This window comes from Theropithecus gelada, chromosome 13 (genome assembly GCF_003255815.1).
Source record: "Theropithecus gelada isolate Dixy chromosome 13, Tgel_1.0, whole genome shotgun sequence".
NCBI lineage: Eukaryota > Metazoa > Chordata > Mammalia > Primates > Cercopithecidae > Theropithecus > Theropithecus gelada.
Genome location: NC_037681.1, coordinates 29,229,686 through 29,252,885, shown reverse-complemented (window position 1 = coordinate 29,252,885; position 23,200 = coordinate 29,229,686). Strand labels below are relative to the sequence as shown.

Below are 23,200 nucleotides of genomic sequence, written 5' to 3'. Positions count from 1 at the left end.
GTGTGCTGATATCCTCCCTGCATTTATAGAATTTTTATATCTGGCAGAAATGCTGCTGCTGCTGTTTTGTCTTCTCACAGGTTTGGGGATGAGAATTAGAATTGAGATGTGAAAATAAGATGAAATTGGGTTTGGATATGTTTAGTTTGAGGGCTGATAAGACATTCAGTCGTCTGTGGCCAGTAGACATTGGGAAATCTAGTATTGGAATCTGGGCAAGAAATCAAGGCCGGTGATGGAAATTTGGCAGTTAGTTACTAGGATAGAGAGTTGCATGGGAGTGACTAAGATGATCAGTGTGAAGAAAGATGAAAGCTGCAGTCAAAAATGGACTTCTCTTATGCTGTGTGTCATACTGCAGTTTTTAAATTGTGCATGTTTATCCGGTCTCTTCCTATTACGACATAAGCTACTTAAGGTCAGCAACTGTTTTGTCTTTCATCTTTATATCCTCTAAAGTACAAAGCACAGAACCTTGCGTATAGTGAACTTCGTGCATAGTTATGGTGCCACACTTTTTAGGACATGGGAGGAGAGTCTAGAAGATGAAAAGATCAAGATAAGGTCGTGCCTTGGAAGCCACAGGAAGAATGTGTAGGTCATTTTCATTTAGTGTCCTGGAGATCCGTGTGGATGAGAACCAATAATTTAATTTGTTAAGGTGTTTGTGAAGCAACCAGTAGGAGAGCACTTTGCAGCCCGAAGAGGGCTTTTGAAATTTACATGTTAGCTTTCATTAGTGTTGGATGTGAACACTCATGTGATTGGAGATCCTAATATGGAGAGAAGGTGGGTTGATAGGGAAAAGTGAAAGGTGAGGAGAGTGGAAAGGTGAGGAGAATGGAAGAGTTGAGGAGAGAGTTGGAGGAGGATAGCTGTACCTAGAGGACTCAGGTTGAGAATGTAGAGTGATGAGATTTAAGGGTTCACTGTGGCAAATGGTTGACAAAGGTTACTGGAGCTGGCAAGATTACTTGTGTTAGATGGCTATCAGCATGGATTGTAAGGCTTTCTAGACAAATGAAGAGAGCTGTGAAATAGAATTTAAATTAGTTGAGGAAGGTAGTTGACATCCTTGGACAGTAAATATTTGGATGATGGAGGGATACAAATGAAGTGGACCCAAGGCCTAGGAGGAGCTGCAGGGAGAAAGCCTGTTGCTTCTCCTCTTTCACTGAGTTAAGGGAAGGAGAAAAGAATGACCTTCATTCTAGAGGGCTGTGGGAGAAATAATATCTGAGCAAAGCTGGGTGAGGAGCTACAGAAAGAAATTATGGGGAAGATAGAGATAAAAATTCATATTATATATGTGCTTTATGTGAAAAATAAGAAAAGTTCAGAGTTTATTTTACAGAAACATGGATGTTGTTACTCTGCACACTGTATACAAAGATAAGAACGTTCAAGCTTCCTACTATTATTTCACAGAAAGGAGACACTCCCTTGCATATTGCTATTCGTGGAAGGAGCCGGAAACTGGCAGAACTGCTTTTAAGAAATCCCAAAGATGGGCGATTACTTTATAGGCCCAACAAAGCAGGCGAGACTCCTTACAATATTGACTGTAGCCATCAGAAGAGTATTTTAACTCAAATATTTGGAGCCAGTAAGTATTGAGTTTTTCTCCGAACTGAGCTTTTAAATAATGAATGTTCCATTAAAAAGTATGGAAAATAAGGCCAGGCATGATGACTCATGCCTGTAATCCCAGCACTTGAGGAGGCCGAGGCAGGAGGATTGCCTGAGCGCAGGAGTTTGAGACAAGCCTGGGCGGTACAGTGAGGCCTCATCTCTACAAAAAATTTAAAAAAGAGCTGAGTGTGGTGGTATGCCTGTAGTCCTAGCTTCTTGGGAGGCTGAGGTGGGAGGATCTCTTGAGCCAGGGAGATGGAGATTGCTGTAAGCCAAGATCGTACCACTACACTGGGTCTCCCTCTGTTGCCCAGGCTGGAGTACAGTGATGCAGTCATAGCTCACGGCAACCTCAAATTCCTGGGCTCAAGCGATCCTCCCACCTCAGCCTCCTGAGTACTTGGAACTACAGGCCCAGGCCACCACGCCCAGCTAATTTTTTATTTTGTTTTGTAGAGACGAGGTCTTGCCATGTTCCCTAGTCTGGGGCCAAGCGATCCTCCCACCTTGGCCTCCCAAAGTGCTGGGATTACAGACATGAGCCACTGTGCCTGGCCATGATTCTATTTTTTTAAGACTTTTTGTATTTTAAAATATTTTTTCTTATTATAATAGTAATGTGCACTAATTACATTTCAGGAATGAAAATGTAAGTATAGCAGAAAGTGAAAATTCCCCATTATCCCCTATCTCCCAACTTGTAATTGTTTAAATGACCCTCCAGGCTTTTCTTTATGCTTATAAAAATGTTATATACTATATAGTTTTAAAAAATAAAAATTGAGTTATACTATGTTACAAAAGCTTAACGTATCATATTTTAATTATTGCATAATTTTTCATCATAGTACATTGTGTTCTCTGTTGGTGAATATTTAGTTTTGCGAACAATTAGTGCTGCAGCGAACACCTTTGTACATATATTCGTTGACTCTTATTTCTAGGATTTTTTTTCTTTCTTTTGAAAATAGTATTAGAGATTCAGGGGGTACAATTAGGATTATTTTCTTAGGGTAAATTCCCACAAGTAGAATTCCTAAGTCAATGGATGCCAGTAGTTTCGATACACTTTCCAAAATGGTTGTAAAAATTTCTTCTCCCTCTGGCAGTGTAAGATACCACAATTCCCCACAAGTTTGCTAGCACTGGGTATTTCCAGCCTCTTACTCTTATTTATCTGCAAATCAGATAAATAAGAAAAAAAAATCTAATTTCAATTTGTGTTTTAAAATTATTAGTGAAATTGAGATCTTGTAATATATTTACTGGCTATTGCTTCTCAGCCTTTTGGCTTAGATAATATGTAATATATTCATAGGCTACTTGTATTCTTGCCAGTTTCCTTTTAGTATCCTTTGTCCACTTTTTAGTTTTCAATATTAAAAAAAAATTGATGTAAGAGTCTTTCTGTGTTATGGATATTGATCCTGGGTGTGTCCTATGTGCTGCATTCCCCTCTCCTCAGCATACTCTTGGTTGATGGTCATGGATTTTTATTCCGCATTCAAAAGTTTTACATTTTTGTAGTTAATTCATTAGTCTTTTCCTGCAGTTCTGGCCTTAGTATTACATTGAGAAAGAAAAGCCTTTTTAAACAAAGATTTTTAAAGTTTCTCCTGTATTTTCTTCTATTACTTCTATGGTTTTACTTTTTTCTACTTAATTTTTTAATGTTTCAGAAAATTTTGTTAAGGCTATGAGGTATGTAGCATTTTAATTTAATTTTTTTCATGAATGATTAAACTTTCCCAACACCACTTACTAATTCATCCTTTCCTGCCTTATTTGAAATGCCACTTATGTTAATATCCTATATGAGTTCCAGAATGTTCAAATTATTGTTTTACATTTTTATTCTCCAGTGACAACTACCCTTCAGTAGTCTTTATTTTTTTTTTCCTATTCTTACATATTCTTCTTTCCTTTCAATTAAAACAAAATTCTCATGGGTTTTTAATTAGAACTACCTTGAAGTGACAGAATAATTTGGGAGAATTGCTGAACCTTTCTGCTTGGAATCCTAGAATGTTTCTTTTTCTCTTATCTATTATGCTCTTCAGTAACATTTTGTAACTTTCTTTGTATAGGTATTACACATATTAAATTTATTTTACATACTCATTTGTGTCAATCATCATGTGTTACTGATTCTGAAATGCACACTGTTCCCATAATTTAACATCTCTGAAATTGGTATGTGTCTTGTAAGTGATGGACAAGAAAGCATGATGTCACAATTTGGCAGCATTTTGTTCTTTCTTAGTTATACGTAAAAAGATGTATCTCATAATTAATAGGTATCTTAAGTTCTATGAAATATGATAGTAATTTAAGAATCTCTGAAACTTTTTTTTGTTAATTTTAAATCAGGTAGCCTTCCAAGTCAGAGTAGGCTCAGAGACTCCCTGAAACTGTCTTTACATGGTTATAAACATTTGAAATAATTTTTTCCTTTCTAATCAAGTAAACAATAAATGAAAATAGTGTTCCTTTCTAATAGTAATTCCACTGTTTAACGTAAGATATGATGTGTTTTAATTACAGGACACTTGTCTCCTACTGAAACAGATGGTGACATGCTTGGATATGATTTATATAGCAGTGCCCTAGCAGATATTCTCAGTGAGCCGACCATGCAGCCACCTATTTGTGTGGGGTTATATGCACAATGGGGAAGTGGGAAATCTTTCTTACTCAAGAAACTAGAAGGTGAAGAGCTTGCTTATACAAAGTCTCTATATGTAAAACAAGGTTTTCTCTGGGGATTTTTCTGAAATAAAGAGGAAGACCGCTTTCTGTATGAGCATGTGTGTTACACGGTTTACTGAGATGAACTCCCCTCTGGTTGGTCCTTCACACGGTCATTTGAGTTCTCTTTCTAAAGCAGATCCAGTTGTGTGATAAACCTACATAAAAACCCTTGCTGGCAGGTTTTTTTGGGCCCTTCACAGACTTGTCAGTTTGCATGGTCCCACCTGCCAGCACCACCTCTGGCATGTGCCCCAGCTTCAGTCACAGAGGACTGTTTGCTCTTGCAAGAACAGACCAGACGTGTTTCCCAGGTTGCTCCCTCTATAAGCAGCTTCTTAGCTGGCCTCACTACCACCCACCTAACACGTATGCCTTTTGCTTGGCAAAATCTTGCTCATTCTTCAAGGATAGGTTTCAGTATTGCCTGTAAAAATTTCCCCAAGTTTTGTACAAAGAATAACTTGTATGGGGCTCCTTTGGGCTCAACATGCACCTTTAAGCACAGTATTCTCAATTGTGATTGGAGGGAGAAGGGATGAGGACGATCACAGTGGAATGGTGGTGACATGTAGTTTGAAGATATAGAGTATTATTTTTGCATGTGGAAACAATATGCATATGCGTAATGTTTGTGTTAATGCAAACCACAAAAAATCTCAAGAAAATCTTGACAGGTGGGAGTATATGAGAAGGGATTTCGTACATCCTCCACGTGAAGCAGGAGAGGGTGGTGATTCAGGCCTAGCTGTGGTCCTGGGGGTGAGATGTTCATCTTGGCAAGAGAACACTGGTTAAAATGGTTAAGTAGCAGTATTCTATCTAGGGACCTAGTAAAGTGCCCAATAAATGTTTACATTGAAAATGTGAAAACTGCAAATCGTGTTAAAAGTTGTGTTTCTTAAAACAGGAATAAGGTTTCATACTAAATTATCTTTCAGATGAAATGAAAACCTTCGCTGGACAACAGATTGAGCCTCTCTTTCAGTTCTCGTGGCTCATAGTGTTTCTTACCCTGCTACTTTGTGGAGGGCTTGGTTTATTGTTTGCCTTCACGGTCCATCCGAATCTTGGAATAGCAGTGTCATTGAGCTTCTTGGCTCTCTTATATATATTCTTTAGTAAGTTTTTGCTTTTTATCTTTTTCAAAAATGGAGAAAATGTTAAGATTCATAGATAAAGAAAAAAACGTTATCTTTATCTGTCTTTGAAAACCTGTATGTGATTTTCACTAATAGGGTGAGAAAATTGACCTTTTTGCTACTTCATAAATTTTCCTAAAGGAACATTGCTCACAACTTGGCAGAAGTAGCTTATAAACTGATGTACTACTTGTTAATCTTGAAGCAAGACCCTAGATTATTATACTTACTTTAATTAATGATTTATATTTAAATCTTTTTTCTGAAAAGAAGGCTTCTGAGCCATCACGGCGTGCTCTTGAGCATTTTGACCATGTCTGTACTTTTAATTTTATCTAAAAGCAAAGTAAAAAAATATAATATAATCCCTATTCTTGGGGATGTCTTCAGTTGCAAGAAAGGAAATAGATTTACTGTAAGAGGAACTGATAACCAACTTCACCAGTTGCAAATAGTGATAAATCCAAAGTCATTTGCATTTGAATCTGAACTGCAGTTATGTTTCTGTTTAAGGCATATTTTAGTCAGTTTACTTTTCGTTTTTCGTATCTTCTGTATCTTAGGGGAGGTTAATGGAATTCTTTGAGGAGTAGTTAGGAAATAGTATGGGACCATAGAAAGCTATGTAAGCTTAGCTGTCATCGCTTGATATTTGATCTTTGGAGAAAAGATCTGCTTGACTGATGACTGCTTTGGATAACTTTTTTAAACTGTGAATTTCAGTTGTCATTTACTTTGGTGGACGAAGAGAAGGAGAGAGTTGGAATTGGGCCTGGGTCCTCAGCACTAGATTGGCAAGACATATTGGATATTTGGAACTCCTCCTTAAATTGATGTTTGTGAATCCACCTGAGTTGCCAGAGCAGACTACTAAAGCTTTACCTGTGAGGTGAGTTGTTCCATTTGATAGAAGGAATCTTCAGTGAGATTCAGAAAAAAATATTTTTCACTTCAAAAAATTTATAGGGGCCGGGCACGATGACTCACCCTTGCAATCCCAGCACTTTGGGAGGCCGAGGTGGGCAGATCACCTGAGGTCAGGAGTTCGAGACCAGCCTGCCCAACATGGTGAAACCCCATCTCTACTAAAAATACAAAACTAGAGGGGTCGTCATGGTGCATTCCTGTAATCCTAGCTACTTGGAAGGATGAAGCAGGAGAATCGCTTGAACCCGGGAGGCAGAGGTTGCAGTGAGCCAGGATCGTGCCATTGCACTCCAGCCTGGGTGACAAGAACGAAACTCTGTCTCAAAAAAAAAGTTTATAGAGTATAATTTCTCAATGTATGTTCCAAAAAACATTGGTACCTGGAACCTTTTACATACAAAAATAAAAACATGCCCTGGTCAAATACTGTGGGAAACACTTCAGATTATGTGTCCCTCTTGTATGTTAAAGGATCAGAGGCACCTTTCCATAAAGAAAGCTGTTTAACCTTTATTTACCAAATTTTATTTGAGCATAAACCTTTTCTCCCTGTTATGTCACCTGTTACTGTCCTTTGGAACACACTTTGAAGAGAGCACTGGATGGAGGAAGGGTCCAGCCAATGGCCTTGGTTTCCAGAGAGCTCCTGGTTGGAGACCTGGCCCCTCCTTATGTGAGCAGTTAACCTGGGGAAACCCAACTTCCCTCTCTGAGCTGTGCTTTTCTCAGCTCAGGAAATATATTCACATGTCTATCTAAAATTATTATTCATACTAAGTAGGAAATGTATGAGAAAACAGAAAAGATGAAAAATGTTTAAGTCCAGGAATAAAGGAAAGGTAGAGGACTCCAGAAGAAAGTAAAATGGAAAAAAAAAAAGAAAAAAAAGGCTAGAAAATTAAAAGCAAAAGAAAGTCAATGGAAGTAAGCAATGTAAGAATTTAAATAGTATTAAGGCCAGATGTGGTGGCTCACACCTGTAATCCCAGCACTGCGGGAGGCCGAAGTGGGCAATTGGTTGTGCTCAGGAGTTCACAACAAGCCTGGGTAATGGCGAAACCCCATCTCTACAAAAAATAGAAAAATTAGCTGGGTGTGGTGCACGTGTAGTTCTAGCTACATGGGAGGCTGAAGTGGGAGGACTGCTTAAGCTTGGGAGGTTGAGGGTACGGTGAGCCAAGATCATGCCAGTGCACTCCAGCCTGGGCGACAAAGTGAGACCCTGTCTCTAAATAAATAAATAAAAAGCATTAAAAGATGAAACCATTTTAAATTATAAGAGAAAATAAGTGTAATTTAAGATGAAAATAAATAGGCCAAATCAGATAAAATATTAAAACTGGATATAAGAGAAAAATAAAGGTGAAAACTTTTAAGTAACTAGCATATAGAATTAAGTATTAAGAAAAGGATTTAAAAGTGAAAAAGTTAAAAGGAAAACAGAATAAAATAATTGGGAGAATGTTTTTACAGAAAATAAGGAAACCAGTCTAAATTAATGAGGTGGTATTTTTTTTTTCAGTTAGAACAATTAAAATAGCATCATGAAGACCACACAGTATAATACAGATTGTATTCTGAGAGCAATGCTTATCTACTGGACTGAGATGAGAGTTTAATTTACAGATGGAAGGGAGAAAGGAACTAATACAGAAATAATAATGATTCAGAGACTCAGAATACAAATAATTTTTAAGAACACTTAATTTTTTAAGAACACTTAATTTTTAAGAACAATTGTGAAGAGAATACAACTATTTCTCAATCCCTGGTAGATGTTGAGGCTATAAATAAAATAAACCATTCTAAAACTTGAGTTTTTAAATGGTATTACTGGGCTTGAAATTCTTTAATGAATGTAATTACTATTTTTTCAGGGTTCAAGTCTCTTTCGTTGGTGTTAGAAAACTTTCTTTGTGCAACTGTTGGTGGCCACATCATGACACAGGTGTCACCTTTTAACCACTGTGTCATCAGGTCTGCTGGGGTGTCCGGTACTCCACATCTAAGTTCTGGCATAACTTTCCCCCGACTGTCCTTAGTCAGAATTACTTCATGTGACTCTGCATATTTCACTTTTATTACTGTTTTTTTCCTAAGAAAAGTATGTAAGATTTTAGAAGTGGAAGCTACCTAATTACAAATTCTTTTCCGTCCTTGGAATTTAAAAAACAATATTTTGAAAGAGAAATAAAATAAAGGGTAAATGATGCAAAGATGACATACATACATTTAAGTTATTTGTTACTTTAGATACCAAAGTCATGTTTGATTTGTTCTTTTCTTCAAGGTTTTTGTTTACAGATTACAATAGACTGTCCAGTGTAGGTGGAGAAACTTCTCTGGCTGAAATGATTGCAACCCTCTCGGATGCTTGTGAAAGAGAGTTTGGCTTTTTGGCAACCAGGCTTTTTCGAGTATTCAAGACTGAAGATACTCAGGGTAGGATTTCCTTCCTTCCTTCTTTGTGTGTAAGGGGTGGGGGTGGGATGGATGTTCAGTTTATTTTCATGAAACATGCCTTGAACATTAGACTCATCAGGTACTGTGACTATAATGTTAGGATTTTCTAGATACTTGATATGTTAGTAATTATTAAAACTGTTTGTTGCATTACAGGTAAAAAGAAATGGAAAAAAACATGTTGTCTCCCATCTTTTGTCATTTTCCTTTTTATCATTGGCTGCATTATATCTGGAATTACTCTTCTGGCTATATTTAGAGTTGACCCAAAGCATCTGACTGTAAATGCTGTCCTCATATCAATCGCATCTATAGTGGGATTGGCCTTTGTGTTGAACTGTCGTACATGGTGGCAAGTGCTGGACTCCCTCCTGAATTCCCAAAGAAAACGCCTCCATAATGCAGCCTCCAAACTGCACAAATTGAAAAGCGAAGGATTCATGAAAGTAAGCACCCACTGGTTATTAGAAAAAATTGTAATGTGAATGTGCTGCCACTGCCATGCTCATTTGGGCTTTAGGAAGTATACTCTCTAAGTGTTAAAAAGTGTTGCATTTATTTTAGGTTAGTTAATTTGTTCATTCATTCATTCATTCAAGACTATAATTTAAGGTAGTTTTAAGTTCACAGCAAAATTTAGAGGGAGGTGCAAAGATATCCCATATACCCACTTCCCCCACACATACAGAGCCTCCCCAGTTAGCACCATTACTACCAGAGCAGTACAGTTGTTACAACTGACGAACTTAGGTTGACACATCATAATCACCCAGCATCCATAGTTTACGTTAGGGTTCACTTTTGGTGTGGTACATTCTATGGGCTTGGACAAATGTGTAACATGTATCCACCATTATAGTCTTATACAGAGTAGATTTATTGCCCTCAAAATCTTCTGTGCTTCACCTGTTCACACCTGTTCACCCTTCCCTCCACCCTCCTCCCTAATCCCTGGCTACCATTTCTTTTTCCTATCACCATAGTTTTGCCCTTTCCAGAATGTCACCTAGTTGAATCATACATGTGTAGTCTTTTCAGATTGGCTTCTTTCACATAGTCATATGCATTTAGTTTCCCTTCGTGTCTTTTCATGGCTTGCTAGCTCATCTCTTTTTAGCATGGCTAATATTCCATTGTCTGGATATATCACAGTTCATTTATACATTTACCTACTGAAGGACATCTTTATTGCTTCCAGGTTTTGGCAAGTATGAATAAAGCTGCTATCAACTTTTGTGTACAGGCTTTTGTATGAACATAAAGGAGTTGAAAACTCTCTTTGGGTAAATACCAAGGAGTGTGATTGCTAGCTTGTATGGTGTTTCGTTTTGTAGAAACAACCAAACTGTCTTCCAAGGTGGCTGTACTATTTTGCATTCCCACCAGAAATGAATGAGGCTCCTGTTGCTCCACATCACATCCTCACCAGTGTTTGGTATTTTTGGTGTTCTGGATTTTGGCCATTCTGATAGGTGTGCAGTGGTATCTTATTGTTTGAATTTGCATTTCCCTGATGACACGTGTTGTGGAGTGTATTTTCATGTGCTTATTTGCTATCTGTATGTCTTCTTTGGTGAATTCGCTGTTAAAGTCTTTGGCTTGTTTTTCAATCAGGTTGTTCATTTTCTTATTGTTGAGTTTTAAAAGTTCTTTGTATATTTTGGATAATGGTCTTTTATCAGATATGCTTTTTGCAAATATTTTTTCCCATTCCTTGGGTTGCTTTTCATTCACTTGACAGTGTCTTTTGCAGAGCAGACATTTTTTATGAAGTCTAGCTTATTAATTCTTTCTTTCATGGATCTTGCTGTGGTGTACTATCTAAAAAGTTAACACCAAACCTGTAGTCATCTAGATTTTATCCTCTGTTATTTTGTAGGTGTTTTATATTTTTACATTTAGGTCTGTGAGCTATTTTGAGTTAATTTTTGTGAAGTGTGAATGTGTCTAGATTCTCTTCTTTCTTGCTTTCTTGCTGGCTTCTTTGCTGCTTCTTCTGTTCTGTTCTGTTCTGTTCTCTTCTCTTCTCCTCTCTCTTCTCCTCTCCTCTCCTCTCTTCTCTTTCTCTACCCTTTCTTTTCTTTTTTTGTTTCCAGTTGTTCCAGAACCATTTGTTAAAAAGACTATTTCTTCCATTGTATTGCCTTTGCCGCTTGTCAAAGACCAATTGACTACATTTGTGTAGGTCTGTTTCTGGGCTCTCTTTTCTCTTTGTCTATTCATTTGCCCATACCACACTGTTTGATTACTCTAGCTTTATTTTCTTGAAGTTGGGTAGTGTCAGTCCTCCTATTTTGTTGTTCTCCTTCAATATTGTGATGGCTATTCTGGGTCTTTTTCTCCTCATAGGAACTTTTGATTCACCTTAAATAACTTGCTGGGATTTTCATTGAGATTGCATTAAATCTATAGGTCAAGTATTGAGTCTTCCTATCCATGAACATGGAATATCTCCTCATTTATTTAGTTCTTCCTTGATTTCTTTCAAGAGTTTTGTAGTTTTCTCATATAGATCTTATACATATTTTGTTAGATTTATACCTATTTCATTTTTTGCAGTGTTAATATAGATAGTAATTGTGTTCTTAATTTCATGTTTGACTTGTTCATTGCTGATATATAGGAAAGTGATCAAATTTTGTATATTAATCTGAAACCTTTGCTATAATTGTTAGTCCCAGGAGGTTTTTTTGTTGTTGATTCTTTCACTTTTTCTACATAGAGAGTCAAGTCACCTGTGAACTAAGACAGTTTTCTTTCTTCCCAATCTTCATACCTTTTTTTTCCTTTTTTGTTGTTGTTGTTTGTTTTATTGCGTTAGTTAGGACTTCCAGTACTATGTTGAAAAGGAGTGGTAAGAAAAGGGACATCCTTGCCTCGTTCCTGATCTTAGTATATGTTCTCATGTTCTCACCATTAAGTATGATGTTAACTATGGATATTCTTTATCAAGTTGAAGAAGTTTCTCTCTGTTTCTAGTTTACTGAGAGTTTCTACCATGAATGGGTGTTGGCTTTTTCTGTATCTATTTATATAATCATGTGATCTTTCTTCTTCAGTCTGTTTTTTGTTTTTTTTGTTTTTTTTTTTGAGACTGAGTTTCACTCTTGTTGCCCAGGCTGGAGTGCAGGAGTGCAGTGGTGCCATCTCAGCTCACTACAACCTCTGCCTCCCGGGTTCAAGTGATTCTCCTGCCTCAGCCTCCCAAGTCGGTGAGATTACAGCAGTGTACCACCACGCCCAGCTAATTTTGTATTTTTAGAAGAGACGAGGTTTCACCATGTTGATCAGGCTGGTCTCGAACTCCTGACCTCAGGCGACCCACCCTCCTTGGCCTCCCAAAGTGCTGGGATTACAGGTGTGAGCCATTGTGCCCAGCTTAGTCTGTTGATGTGATGGATTACATTAATTGATTTTTGAATGTGGAACCAGCCCTACCTACCTGTCATAAATCTCACTTGATTGTGGTGTATAATTCTTTTTATATATTTTGCATATGATTTGCTAATACTTTGTTGAGGATTTTTGTGTCTATGTCCATGAGATATTTATTGATCTGTAGTTTGCTTTTCTGGTCATGACTTTGGTTTTGGTATTAGGGTGATGCTGACTTCATAGAATGAGTTAGGAAGCATTCCCTTTGCTTCTGTCTTCTGAAAGATGCTATGTAGAGTTAGTATAATTTCTTCTGTAAGTGCTTGGTAAACTTCACTCATGAACCCTTCTGGGCCTGGTGCTTTCTGTTTTGAAAAATTATTATTGATGCAATTTCTTCAATAGATACAGGCCTGTTCTTATGAATTTTGGCAAATTATGTCTTTCAAAGAACTGGTCCGTTTATCTAAGTTATCAAATTTGTGGGCATAGAGTTGTTCGTGGTATCCCGTTATTATCCTGTTTTTTCCATGAGGTCTAAAGTGATAACCTCTCTTTCATGTGCTGTTATTCTGAATTTGTGTTCCCTCTTCTTTCATCTTAGTTAGTCCAAGGCTTACTGGTTGTGTTTACCTTTTGACCTAACTAGCTTTTGGTTTCATTGTTTTATTTCTGTTTTAGTTTTTATTATTTCTTTTCTTCTGATTACTTTGGATTTAATTTGCTCTTCTTTTTCTGCTTTCCTGAGGTGGAAGCTTAGATTATTAATTTTATTTTATTTTTATTTATTTATTTTTTGAGATGGAATCTCACTCTGTTGCCCAGGCTGTAGTGCAGTGGTGCAATCCCAGCTCACTGCAACCTCTGCCCCCTGGGCTCAAGGAATCCTCCCACCTCAGCCTGCTGAGTAGTTGGGACCACAGGCTACATGCCAGCACGCCTGGCTAATTTTTGTAGAGATAGGGTTTCATCGTTTTGCCCACACTGGTCTCGAACTCCTGAGCTCAAGTGCTCCACCCTGCTTGACCTCCCAAAGTGCTAGGATTACAGGCATGAGCCACTGCACCCAGCCGGATTATTGATTTTATATCTTTATTCTTTACTAATACATGCATTCAGTGCTATACATTTTCTTCTTAGCAGTTCTTTTGCTGCATCCCACAAATTTTGATAAGTTGTGTTTCCATTTTTATTTAGTTCAAAATATTTTAAAATTTCTCTTGAGATTTTTTTTCTTTGACCCATGTGTTATTTGGAAGTGTGTTTTAAAATCTGTACATGTTTTGGGATTTTCCAATTATCTTTCTGTTTTTGATTTCTAGTTTAATTCCACCGAGGGTAGACATTGTATGCATGATTTCTATTTTAAATTTGTTGCTGGGCGCGGTGGCTCACGCCTGTAATCCCAGCACTTTGGGAGGCTGAGGCAGGTGAATCATGAGGTCAGGAGATTGAGACCATCCTGGCTAACACAGTGAAACCCCGTCTCTACTAAAAATACAAAAAATTAGCCAGGCGTGGTGGTGGGCGCCTGTAGCCCCAGCTACTTGGGAGGCCGAGGCAGGAGAATGGCGTGAACCCAGGAAGCGGAGCTTGTAGTGAGCCGAGATTGTGCCACTGCACTCCAGCCTGGGCGGCAGAGCGAGACCCCGTCTCAAAAAAAAAAAAAAAAAAATTTGTTATGGTGTGTTTTATGGCTCAGAATGTGGTCCATCTTGGTGAATGCTTTATGTGAATTATTTTTTTTGGATGAAGTAACTGTAGATGTCTATCATACCAAGTTGATTGATGGTGGTGTTGAGCTGAACTGCGTCCGTCCTTACTGGTTTTCTGACTGCTGCATCTGTCCTTGTAGAATGGTGTTGAGGTCTCCAGCTATGATAGTGTATTTATCTATTTCTTCTTGCAGTTCTGTCAGCTTTTGTTTTATATATTTTGATTCTCTGTTCTTAGATATGTAAATGTTTAGGATTGTTATGTCTCCTTAGAGAATCAGCTCCTTTGTTGTTATGTAATGCCCCTCTTTAATCCCAGTTACTTTCCTTGCTTTGAAGTCTACTCTGTCTGTCTGAAATTAATATAGTTACTCCCACTCTCTTTTGATTGGTGTTGGTATATCTTTCTCCATTCATTTACTTTTAATCTACATGTGTCTTTTTATGTAAGGTGGGTTTCTTGTAGATAACATAAAATTAGCTCTTGTTTTTTGATCATCTCTGACATCTCTTTCTTCTAATTGGTATCTTTAGAACACTGACATTCAGAGGGATAATTGATTTAGATGAATTAGTATCTATTGTATTTGCTACTGTTTTCTATTTGTTACTCTATTTGTTCCTATTTTTGTCTTCTACTCTTCTTTTTGTCTTTTATGCTTTTATTGAGCATTTTGTATGATTTCATTTTCTCACCTTTCTTAGCATATCAATTGTACTTTTTTTTAAACCTTTTTTTGAGTGGTTGCCCTACAGTTTGCAATATGCATTTACAACGAACCCAAGCCCACTTTCAAGTAATACTGTATCACTTTTCAGGTAGTTATCTTATAAAAGCAAAATAATCCTAATTTCTCTCTCCCATCTCCAGTATCATTGTTGTCCTTAACTTCATTTACATATACAATCATACATATTAAATACGCACATTATACGCACACCCCTCCCCCCACACACACACCCACACACATATATAAGCATACATAATCAAGGAGTGGCCACTTCTAAAGTGTTTACATATATGTAGAACCAGAAACCAGCAGTCCTTTTATTTATTTTGAGTTCTATTCCAGATTTTTCCAGTGGAAATACATATTTGGAGTGAGAAACATTATAACAATAGCATGTTTTTATAAAATAGACTTTTATAAATTATTTGAAAGAGTTAGCAACTACTATCTAATAATATAAGTTCCTCTAGAGCCCAGTAAAGAGATCTGTGTTTGAAAATAGCAAATTGAACCACCAAAATAAATAATACAGGATTTTGTTTTTCAAAGTGAAAGGGACTTTGTAGAATTCTGCAGCTCATTCCTGTGGTCAAGGTCAGATGCCATCGGGGAGCCAGCAGTAGTGTAGTGCTTCGATCATTTGGATTTGCATCCAGATCTGAATCTTTTGACAGTCAGAGCCTCTGACCTTGGCAAGTTAGTCACTCAACCCAGTTTGTTCTTTTTAGAACAGATATGGTAGTGTCTATCCCACAGTGTCATTCTGAGGATCAACTGCTGTAATTTATGTGTAGTCACTTGGTAAATTGTGAAGTACTTGCTCTTATTTTAAGTGGAACCACAACTGGCAGCACGGACTTCGAATGTCTTCTGTTCCTATTAGATGACTTTCTATCACACTTTCTAAGAAATATGTTTAAGCTTCTTGGATCTTCCTTCAGTGCTTTCTATACCTTCCTTTGCAATACAGGTTCTTAAATGTGAAGTGGAATTGATGGCCAGGATGGCAAAAACCATTGACAGCTTCACTCAGAATCAGACAAGGCTGGTCGTCATCATCGATGGATTAGATGCCTGTGAGCAGGACAAGGTCCTTCAGATGCTGGACACTGTATGTTTGCGCCACCTCAAAAGTCGCTGTTGTTACGTTGTGGCACTTGAGAGAATGTGTGACTTCACAAATATCTCAAAATAGAATGGAATTGGTTTTTATTTGAGTAGTTCCTATTCATTTTGTGATTTTTCTTTTGTAAAATCAACCATTCTTTATGCAGAAACATAGAAAGAGTAAATGTTTAGTCATAAAGAGATTTAAATAATTTTAGCTTAATGGCACTGTGAGAAAAAAATTAATAGAGCCTCTCTTAAGTCTGCAGTGTGGCTCAAGCTTTTCTTTGCAGATAGTTATGGTTAGAATCCAAGATAACACAGGAAGCCCACAGAATTTGTAGCTTTTTTTTTAATTAAAGCGAGTACATCAGTGGGGCTCTCTGTAAGGTATGTTATGAGCAATAGTGGTTTGACTTTGGGCAGAGGCCAGTGTGCCCAGTACCTCATGTGTATTCATGAATGTTTCTCATGTGTGTTGATTTATCTCTTTAGCAGACTGTAAATGTCTGAAAGAAGGACAATATAAATTTTCTTTGCAGATTTTATCCATGTTAGATGACAACAAACCTAGACTGAGCTGTCAATAAACTTTGCTTCTGTACAGAATAAGTTTTGATGAACAAGAAATAGTAGTTTAGAAATAGTCACCAAAAGATAGCACATATTTTGAAGAGATGCCTTATTCTTTTGGACAATTAAAATGTGTGTCACAGCTGTACATGTCTTCTGCCACAGGTCCGAGTTCTGTTTTCAAAAGGCCCTTTCATTGCCATTTTTGCAAGTGATCCACATATTATCATAAAGGCAATTAACCAGAACCTCAATAGTGTGCTTCGGGATTCGAATATAAATGGCCATGACTACATGCGCAACATAGTGCATTTGCCTGTGTTCCTTAATAGTCGTGGACTGAGCAATGCAAGAAAATTTCTCGTAACTTCGGCAACAAATGGTGACGTTCCATGCTCAGATACTACAGGTAAAGCTCAGGCTCCTAAAGTACTTTGAGTTTGAAATAGTTTTGTTGTTTCTTCATGGCGACTCTCTTTTTTACCTTGAAAAATGTTGTTATTTCACATTTCTTTAAATATACAACAGAATTTTGGTGTAAGTGATGCTGTCTTGATAAATTCTTTAAGGGATACAGGAAGATGCTGACAGAAGAGTTTCACAGAACAGCCTTGGAGAGATGACAAAACTTGGTAGCAAGACAGCTCTCAATAGACGGGTAAGATGCCATTGATTTCAATCTGTATGTTTGTATTGCTATTTATTTGAATACAAATAAAATTAAGATGATGCCACTTAAATAATATTATGTAAATATTGCATTAAGCTCTTCAAATAAACATTATCATTGAATTCCCTTTCAGCTTCATGTGTTTCAGGGAATGTCCGCACCTAGAACCCTAACAACTGTACTTCGTATAGGGGTCCCAGCCTGTTCTCAGCCCAGGTGCTGCTCCTGATCCCTCAGATCTTAAAGCTTGCCAAATGATTTCATCCAGGGTTGAGAACCACTGTATTAATTCCTGGTCAGGTTGAGCTATGCCTGTTGCCACCATAGCAGTAGGAGAGAAAGGTTTGTAGTGTGAGAAAACTCCTGGCTTTGTCTTCCTTCCTGTTGGCCGTCCTTCCCTAAATGCTTGTGGGATGCTCACTCTTTGTTCTCTACCACACAGTGACTTGTGTCCTTCCCAGCCACTGGGGGTTTCTCCTTCAACACACTGGTTTCCCTGACCTCCCCATCTTGTTTGTATGGGACGAGGGCATGTTCTCTGTATATGTCTGTATGCATATGATAGGGAGATAATCACTTGCAGGCAGTTGTGACAGTGCCACTCACGCTCAGTGAAGTTGAGCTACTATTGGCCTTGTGTTTTTTTCTGATTTGCTACCATTAAGTTTGGATGTTTTACTTTTTAAAAAAAAGTCTTCAGTGACATTTTGATTTTATGCCTCTACCCTTTACAGATACGGATGCAAAGTTAATATGATGAATGACAATTGACAGCACTAAATTCAGAGGCATATATAACTTATCATTTTTAATTTCTTGCCTGGCATCCTTGGGTGCCGCATGGTTGCATCCATCCTTCCTGTGCATCAGGACCTTAGACAAGAGCACACCTTGGTTGTACCTGTTCCTCCTCTTATGAGATGGAATTCCTTTAGCCCATCCACCCTGTAGAGTGCCTTTCGTTCATATGGAGATGTGAGGATAGTTAGAGAGGCGGTCCCTTTGACACAGTTTTTACATGCTTTAAAATACCTAAACATCAGGCCAGGTGCAGTGCTCATGCCTGTAATCCTAGCACTTTGGGAGGATGAAGTGAGAGGATCACTTGAGACCAGGAGTTCGATACCAGCCTGGACAACATAGTCACACCCTCTACATAAAATAGAAATAAAAAATTAGATGGGTGTGGTTGTGCATGCCTGTAGTCCCAACTACTCAGAAGGCTGAGGTGGGAGGATTGCCCAAACTCAGAACGTCCAGGTGGCAGTGAGCTGTGATTGCCCTACTGTACTCCAGCCTGGGTAGCAGAGAGAGACCCTGTCTAATAATAATAATAATAATAACCTAAAAATCAAAATGCTGAATCCTTAAAACCAGACAAGGGCTTATTTGCTTTATTATTTAAGGGTTCCTATAAATAGCCACACCCCATGGAGTTTGAATATCATTCTCTTTACACAATTCTGCTTACTTATAATCTTAAAGGCATTGAGCTTCCTCTAATTGTACCACTGTAACTTAAAATGCATCTGAAGCTAAACCATAGCATTTCATGCAGTTGCTGTGAATATGACTTTACAATTGCTTTGTGAAGATTCTACCTCACGGATAATAATTTATTACTGTATGATATTCCTCTTTGACTAAAACTTTGGATTTTTTGTTGCTATAAAAATTTATTAACATCTCAGAAAGCCTTAAGTTCCTAGACTGGACGCATGGGTTCCTTCTCACTGATGATGTGCTGTTTCAGGACACTTACCGAAGAAGGCAGATGCAGAGGACCATCACTCGCCAGATGTCCTTTGATCTTACAAAACTGCTGGTTACCGAGGACTGGTTCAGTGACATCAGTCCCCAGACCATGAGAAGATTACTTAATATTGTTTCTGTGACAGGTGACTTTTGTCTCTTATTGTCTATGATCGATAATAAACTTTAACATTCACAAAACCATTTAATTTCAGAAACAAAGGTAGGTATGTATTGTGTGTATATGTTTACATTGCTGAATACTGGGTTTATTTGTGTTAAGTGCACTTAATGAAGTCAGTTTTAGTTTTGACAATGAAAAGTCAAAACTGATATTATCAACCATCAGCTGTATACCATTATTTTAAAACTTTATGATTTAAAAAATCTTTCACTTAATCTGAAGTTTAATTTTTCTTTTGCTGTAAAGATAATTTAATTCTAATTCGTATTACTGAGTATAAATTAGCTTATAATTTACAATGTTGACACTCAGATGTTATATGCTATTATTGTTTTAATTTTCAAATGATATTTTTGAATAAAAAATATTGACAATAAAATTGAGGATTATTGCCTGTGCCTGAGGTCCCTGCATGGAAGTCTGCTCCCTGCCTTGTGAATTCCTGCTTGCTCATAGCTTCAGGGCAACCACATCAATACTTGTAAGTTAGTTTGTAAAATGTATGTCTCTTTGCAAGGTATTGATTGGTACTTTGTAATATTTACTAGTGTTAACTCTATTATGATAGTTATACTAGAATTGTGTTTTATATTGTTGGGGTTCATGCTGTGAACTGTATTCCAAGTGAGGTTGTATCTAATATACTTACAATATTTTTGGTACTTAAATTCCTTTAAGTGAGTTCTCAAGCCTCACTGTATTTATGTTCAACAATGGGAATGTTTTAGTATGTTATCAACATATATATATTCATTTAACAGATGTGTAGTGAGTGTCTACCTTATGCCAGGTAACATTTCTGTCCTTTGTGGAGATAAGCAGTGAACAAGATAAAGTCTCTGCCCTAATAGAGAAGACCAAAAGATATAATGTCACAGAATGATGTGTGTCATGAAAACCACACCGTAAACAGGAGATAGCCCTCCCTCTCACTCGAAAATTACTCCCATCAACACACAGATTGTTTCTCCCTTCCCAAGAAAAGCTGCTCTTGACCGCACCTCTGCCTCTAGCTACTACCCCATTTCTCAGCAAAGCTCCTCAAAAGCCTTGTCTGTCCCTGTGTCTCTCATTCATCTCCCTCTGTTTTCTCTAACCTATTCCAATAATCTCTTGCTCTTGGTTCAGTAAAATTGCATTTTCAAGGTCACCAGTGGCTTCTGTGTTATAAAATTCAGTGGTCAGGCCAGCGCACATCTTATTTGACCCCATTAGTGGCGTTTGACAGTGTGTTGATCACTCTTCCTCTTTGAAAAACTTTTCTTCCTTTGGCTTCCAGAATGCCACCCCGACTGGATTTCCTCCTCCTGTGCTGGTGGTGAGTCTTCATCTCCCTTTCCCAGTTAGCATTGCAATGCTCTTGAGTGCGTTTCTTGGAGTTCTCCTTTTCTATCTAGACCTGCTACCTGGTGATCGCATTTACTCTGAAAGGCTTAAATGCCATCTATATGCCAGCGACTCTCAAATATGTATTTTCAGCCCTATAGCTCTTCAGTTGCTTGTTTGACATCTAATGGTGTCAACATATATCTGACACATAATGTGTCTACAATTGAACTTTTGATTCTCTGACTCAAACTTCATCCATGTCTTTCCTGTCTATTAATCCAACTCTTCCCGTTCCTTAAGTAAGAAAATCTTGATCTTTCTTTCGTATACCACCACCAATCTACTAGTATATTCTGTAGCACTGTCTTCAGTCTATTTCCAAAATATAAGCACTGTTCACCATTTCTAGCATACCACCCTCATCAGATACATTTTCGTATTCTACCTTTATTAATTATGGAAATAGTCTGACTGGTCTCTATTCCTGTCTTTTTCTCTCTACAGCCTATTCTCCATACGGCAGCCACAGTGATTCTTTTAAAATAGAAGCCAGTCATGTTATGTCTCTGCTCAGAACTCCGTAATATGTCCTCATTTCACTGAAAATAAAAATCTAAGTCCTTATAGTTTCCTACAAAGCCCTTTATGATCTGCCTTTCTGCATCTCCTTCCCCCTTCTGACCTCATCTCCCACCATTCTCCTCCTCCATCCCTTACTGACTTCTTTGCTGTTCCTTGAAAATGTCAGACATGCTTCCATCAAAAGGCTCCTGCGATTGCTATTTCTTCTGCCCGTACAGATTGTTCTTTGGATATATGCATCATGGGGTTTCTCACTTCCTTTTAAGTCTTTGCTTAAATGTCAGCTTTTCGACAAGATCTTCCCTCACCATCTTGTATAAAATGACATCTTCTTCGGTATGCCTTGTGTTACCCTTCCCTGCTTTACTCAACATAAAAAAATCACCTCTAATTCACTACATCATTTACTTTTTTGTTTGTTTGTTTCTTTGGTTTTTGTCTGTCTCCTCTCAGTAGAATTTCAAATCCACCTGGCAAAGGTTTTCTATCTGTCTACTTTTCTTTCTTTTTTTTTTTTTTGAGACACAGTCTCGCCCTGTCGCCCAGACTGGAGTGCAGTGGCGTGATCTCAGCTCACTGCAACCTCCGCCTCCCAGGTTCAAGCGATTCTCCTGTGCCAGCCTCCCAAGTAGCTGGGATTACAGGCACGTGCCAGCACGCCTGTCTAATTTTTGTATTTTTAGTAGAGACAGGGTTTCTCCTTATTGATCAGGCTGGTCTCGAACTCCTGATCCGCCCACCTCGGCCTCCCAAAGTGCTGGGATTACAGGCGTGAGCCACTGCGCCTGGCCTTCTATCTATCTTTCGTATTTCTGTTTTCTCAGCACCCAGAACAATGTCTGGGATGCTGTTGTTGAATGACTAAGAGACCTGAATGAAGTAGGAACTGAGTTTTATATCTGTCTTGAGAAAAGCATCTTAACAAGAGGAAGAGCAAGTGTGGAGGCTCTGGGGTGGAAATCCAGGAACAGCTGGAGGCCAGTGTGGTTGCACTTTGGGGATCAAAAGAGAATGGTGGGAAGTGATGTCAAAGAACTAGACTGGCCGGTTGTGCTGGCTCACGCCTCTAATCCCAGTACTTTGGGAGGCTGAGGCAGGTGGATTACTTAAGGTCAGGAGTTCAAGACCAGCCTGGCCAACACGATGAAACCCCATCTCTACTAAAAATACAAAAATTAGCAGGTGTGGTGGTACACACCTGTAATCCCAGCTACTCAGGAGGCTGAGGAAGGAGAATTGCTTGAACCCAGGAGGCAGAGTTTGCAGTGAGCCGAGACTGCGCCACTGCACTCCAAGCTGAGTGACAGAGTGAGACTCCATCTTAAAAAAAACAAAAAGACAAAAACAACTAGCCCCCCTGGGTAGTTCACTTTGAGCCTTACAGGCCCCAAATCCATAGAAAGGATTTTGGATTATATTTAGACATTTTCAGACACTCTAAAGAGGACCAAGTTAACATCATTTAATAGTTGATACTGAGATACACATTTTTAAAAATAATGATGTTTACACATTTCAGAATAGAAAGAAAATATCTTCCTAAAGCCACATTTCAAATGTAAGAATTTTTCTAATATTAGTCTTTGACTATACAGTAGACTTTCTGATTGTTAAATGAGAGATATTTGTCTTTTATGTCTCATCAAATGTAGCTCTGCCCATGAAAAATTTCTTTTTCTTTTTTTTTTTTTAAGACGGGGTCTCGCTCTGTCGCCCAGGCTGGAGTGCAGTGGCCGGATCTCGGCTCACTGCAAACTCCGCCTCCCAGGTTCACGCCATTCTCCTGCCTCAGCCTCCCAAGTAGCTGGGACTACAGGCACCCACCACCTTGCCCGGCTAGTTTTTTGTATTTTTCAGTAGAGACGGGGTTTCACCGGATTAGCCAGGATGGTCTCGATCTCCTGACCTCGTGATCCGCCCGTCTTGGCCTCCCAAAGTGCTGGGATTACAGGCTTGAGCCACCGCGCCCGGCCGAAAAATTTCTAAGTAAAATTTTCATTTTATAAAAGCCCCTAATGCCATTAGTTTCATTGCTTAAAAGTGCTGTGTTGAAAAATAATACACAGATTTAAATCTGTGTATTTTAATCAAATTTTGATTTCTTTTTTGGTGATGTTTTCCATTTCGTTGGGTAACATTAGTTGGAAGTGTGTAGGGAAATATATTTTATTGGAAAGGATAGAATTTGAAGGCAAAAGACTCGGGTTTGAGTCCTGGGCATGTTACTTAGCCTCTTGAATCCCCAATTCTCATGTATGCAAAAGTGTATG

The 23,200-nt window shown here is 38.2% G+C and overlaps 1 protein-coding gene across 3 annotated transcripts in view; it reads left to right on the top strand.

Moving 5' to 3' along the window:
• KIDINS220 (kinase D interacting substrate 220) overlaps positions 1 to 23,200 on the top strand; it is a 109,780-nt gene that overhangs the window by 42,227 nt on the left and 44,353 nt on the right. For all 3 annotated transcript variants that reach the window (XM_025353580.1, XM_025353581.1, XM_025353582.1), the window contains 10 exons: positions 1,429 to 1,606; positions 4,177 to 4,341; positions 5,322 to 5,501; positions 6,246 to 6,411; positions 8,740 to 8,891; positions 9,069 to 9,358; positions 15,704 to 15,844; positions 16,579 to 16,822; positions 16,983 to 17,071; positions 18,837 to 18,981. In XM_025353580.1, the coding sequence (XP_025209365.1) occupies positions 1,429 to 1,606; positions 4,177 to 4,341; positions 5,322 to 5,501; positions 6,246 to 6,411; positions 8,740 to 8,891; positions 9,069 to 9,358; positions 15,704 to 15,844; positions 16,579 to 16,822; positions 16,983 to 17,071; positions 18,837 to 18,981 (1,750 nt within the window). The remainder of the gene's footprint in view (positions 1 to 1,428; positions 1,607 to 4,176; positions 4,342 to 5,321; positions 5,502 to 6,245; positions 6,412 to 8,739; positions 8,892 to 9,068; positions 9,359 to 15,703; positions 15,845 to 16,578; positions 16,823 to 16,982; positions 17,072 to 18,836; positions 18,982 to 23,200) is intronic.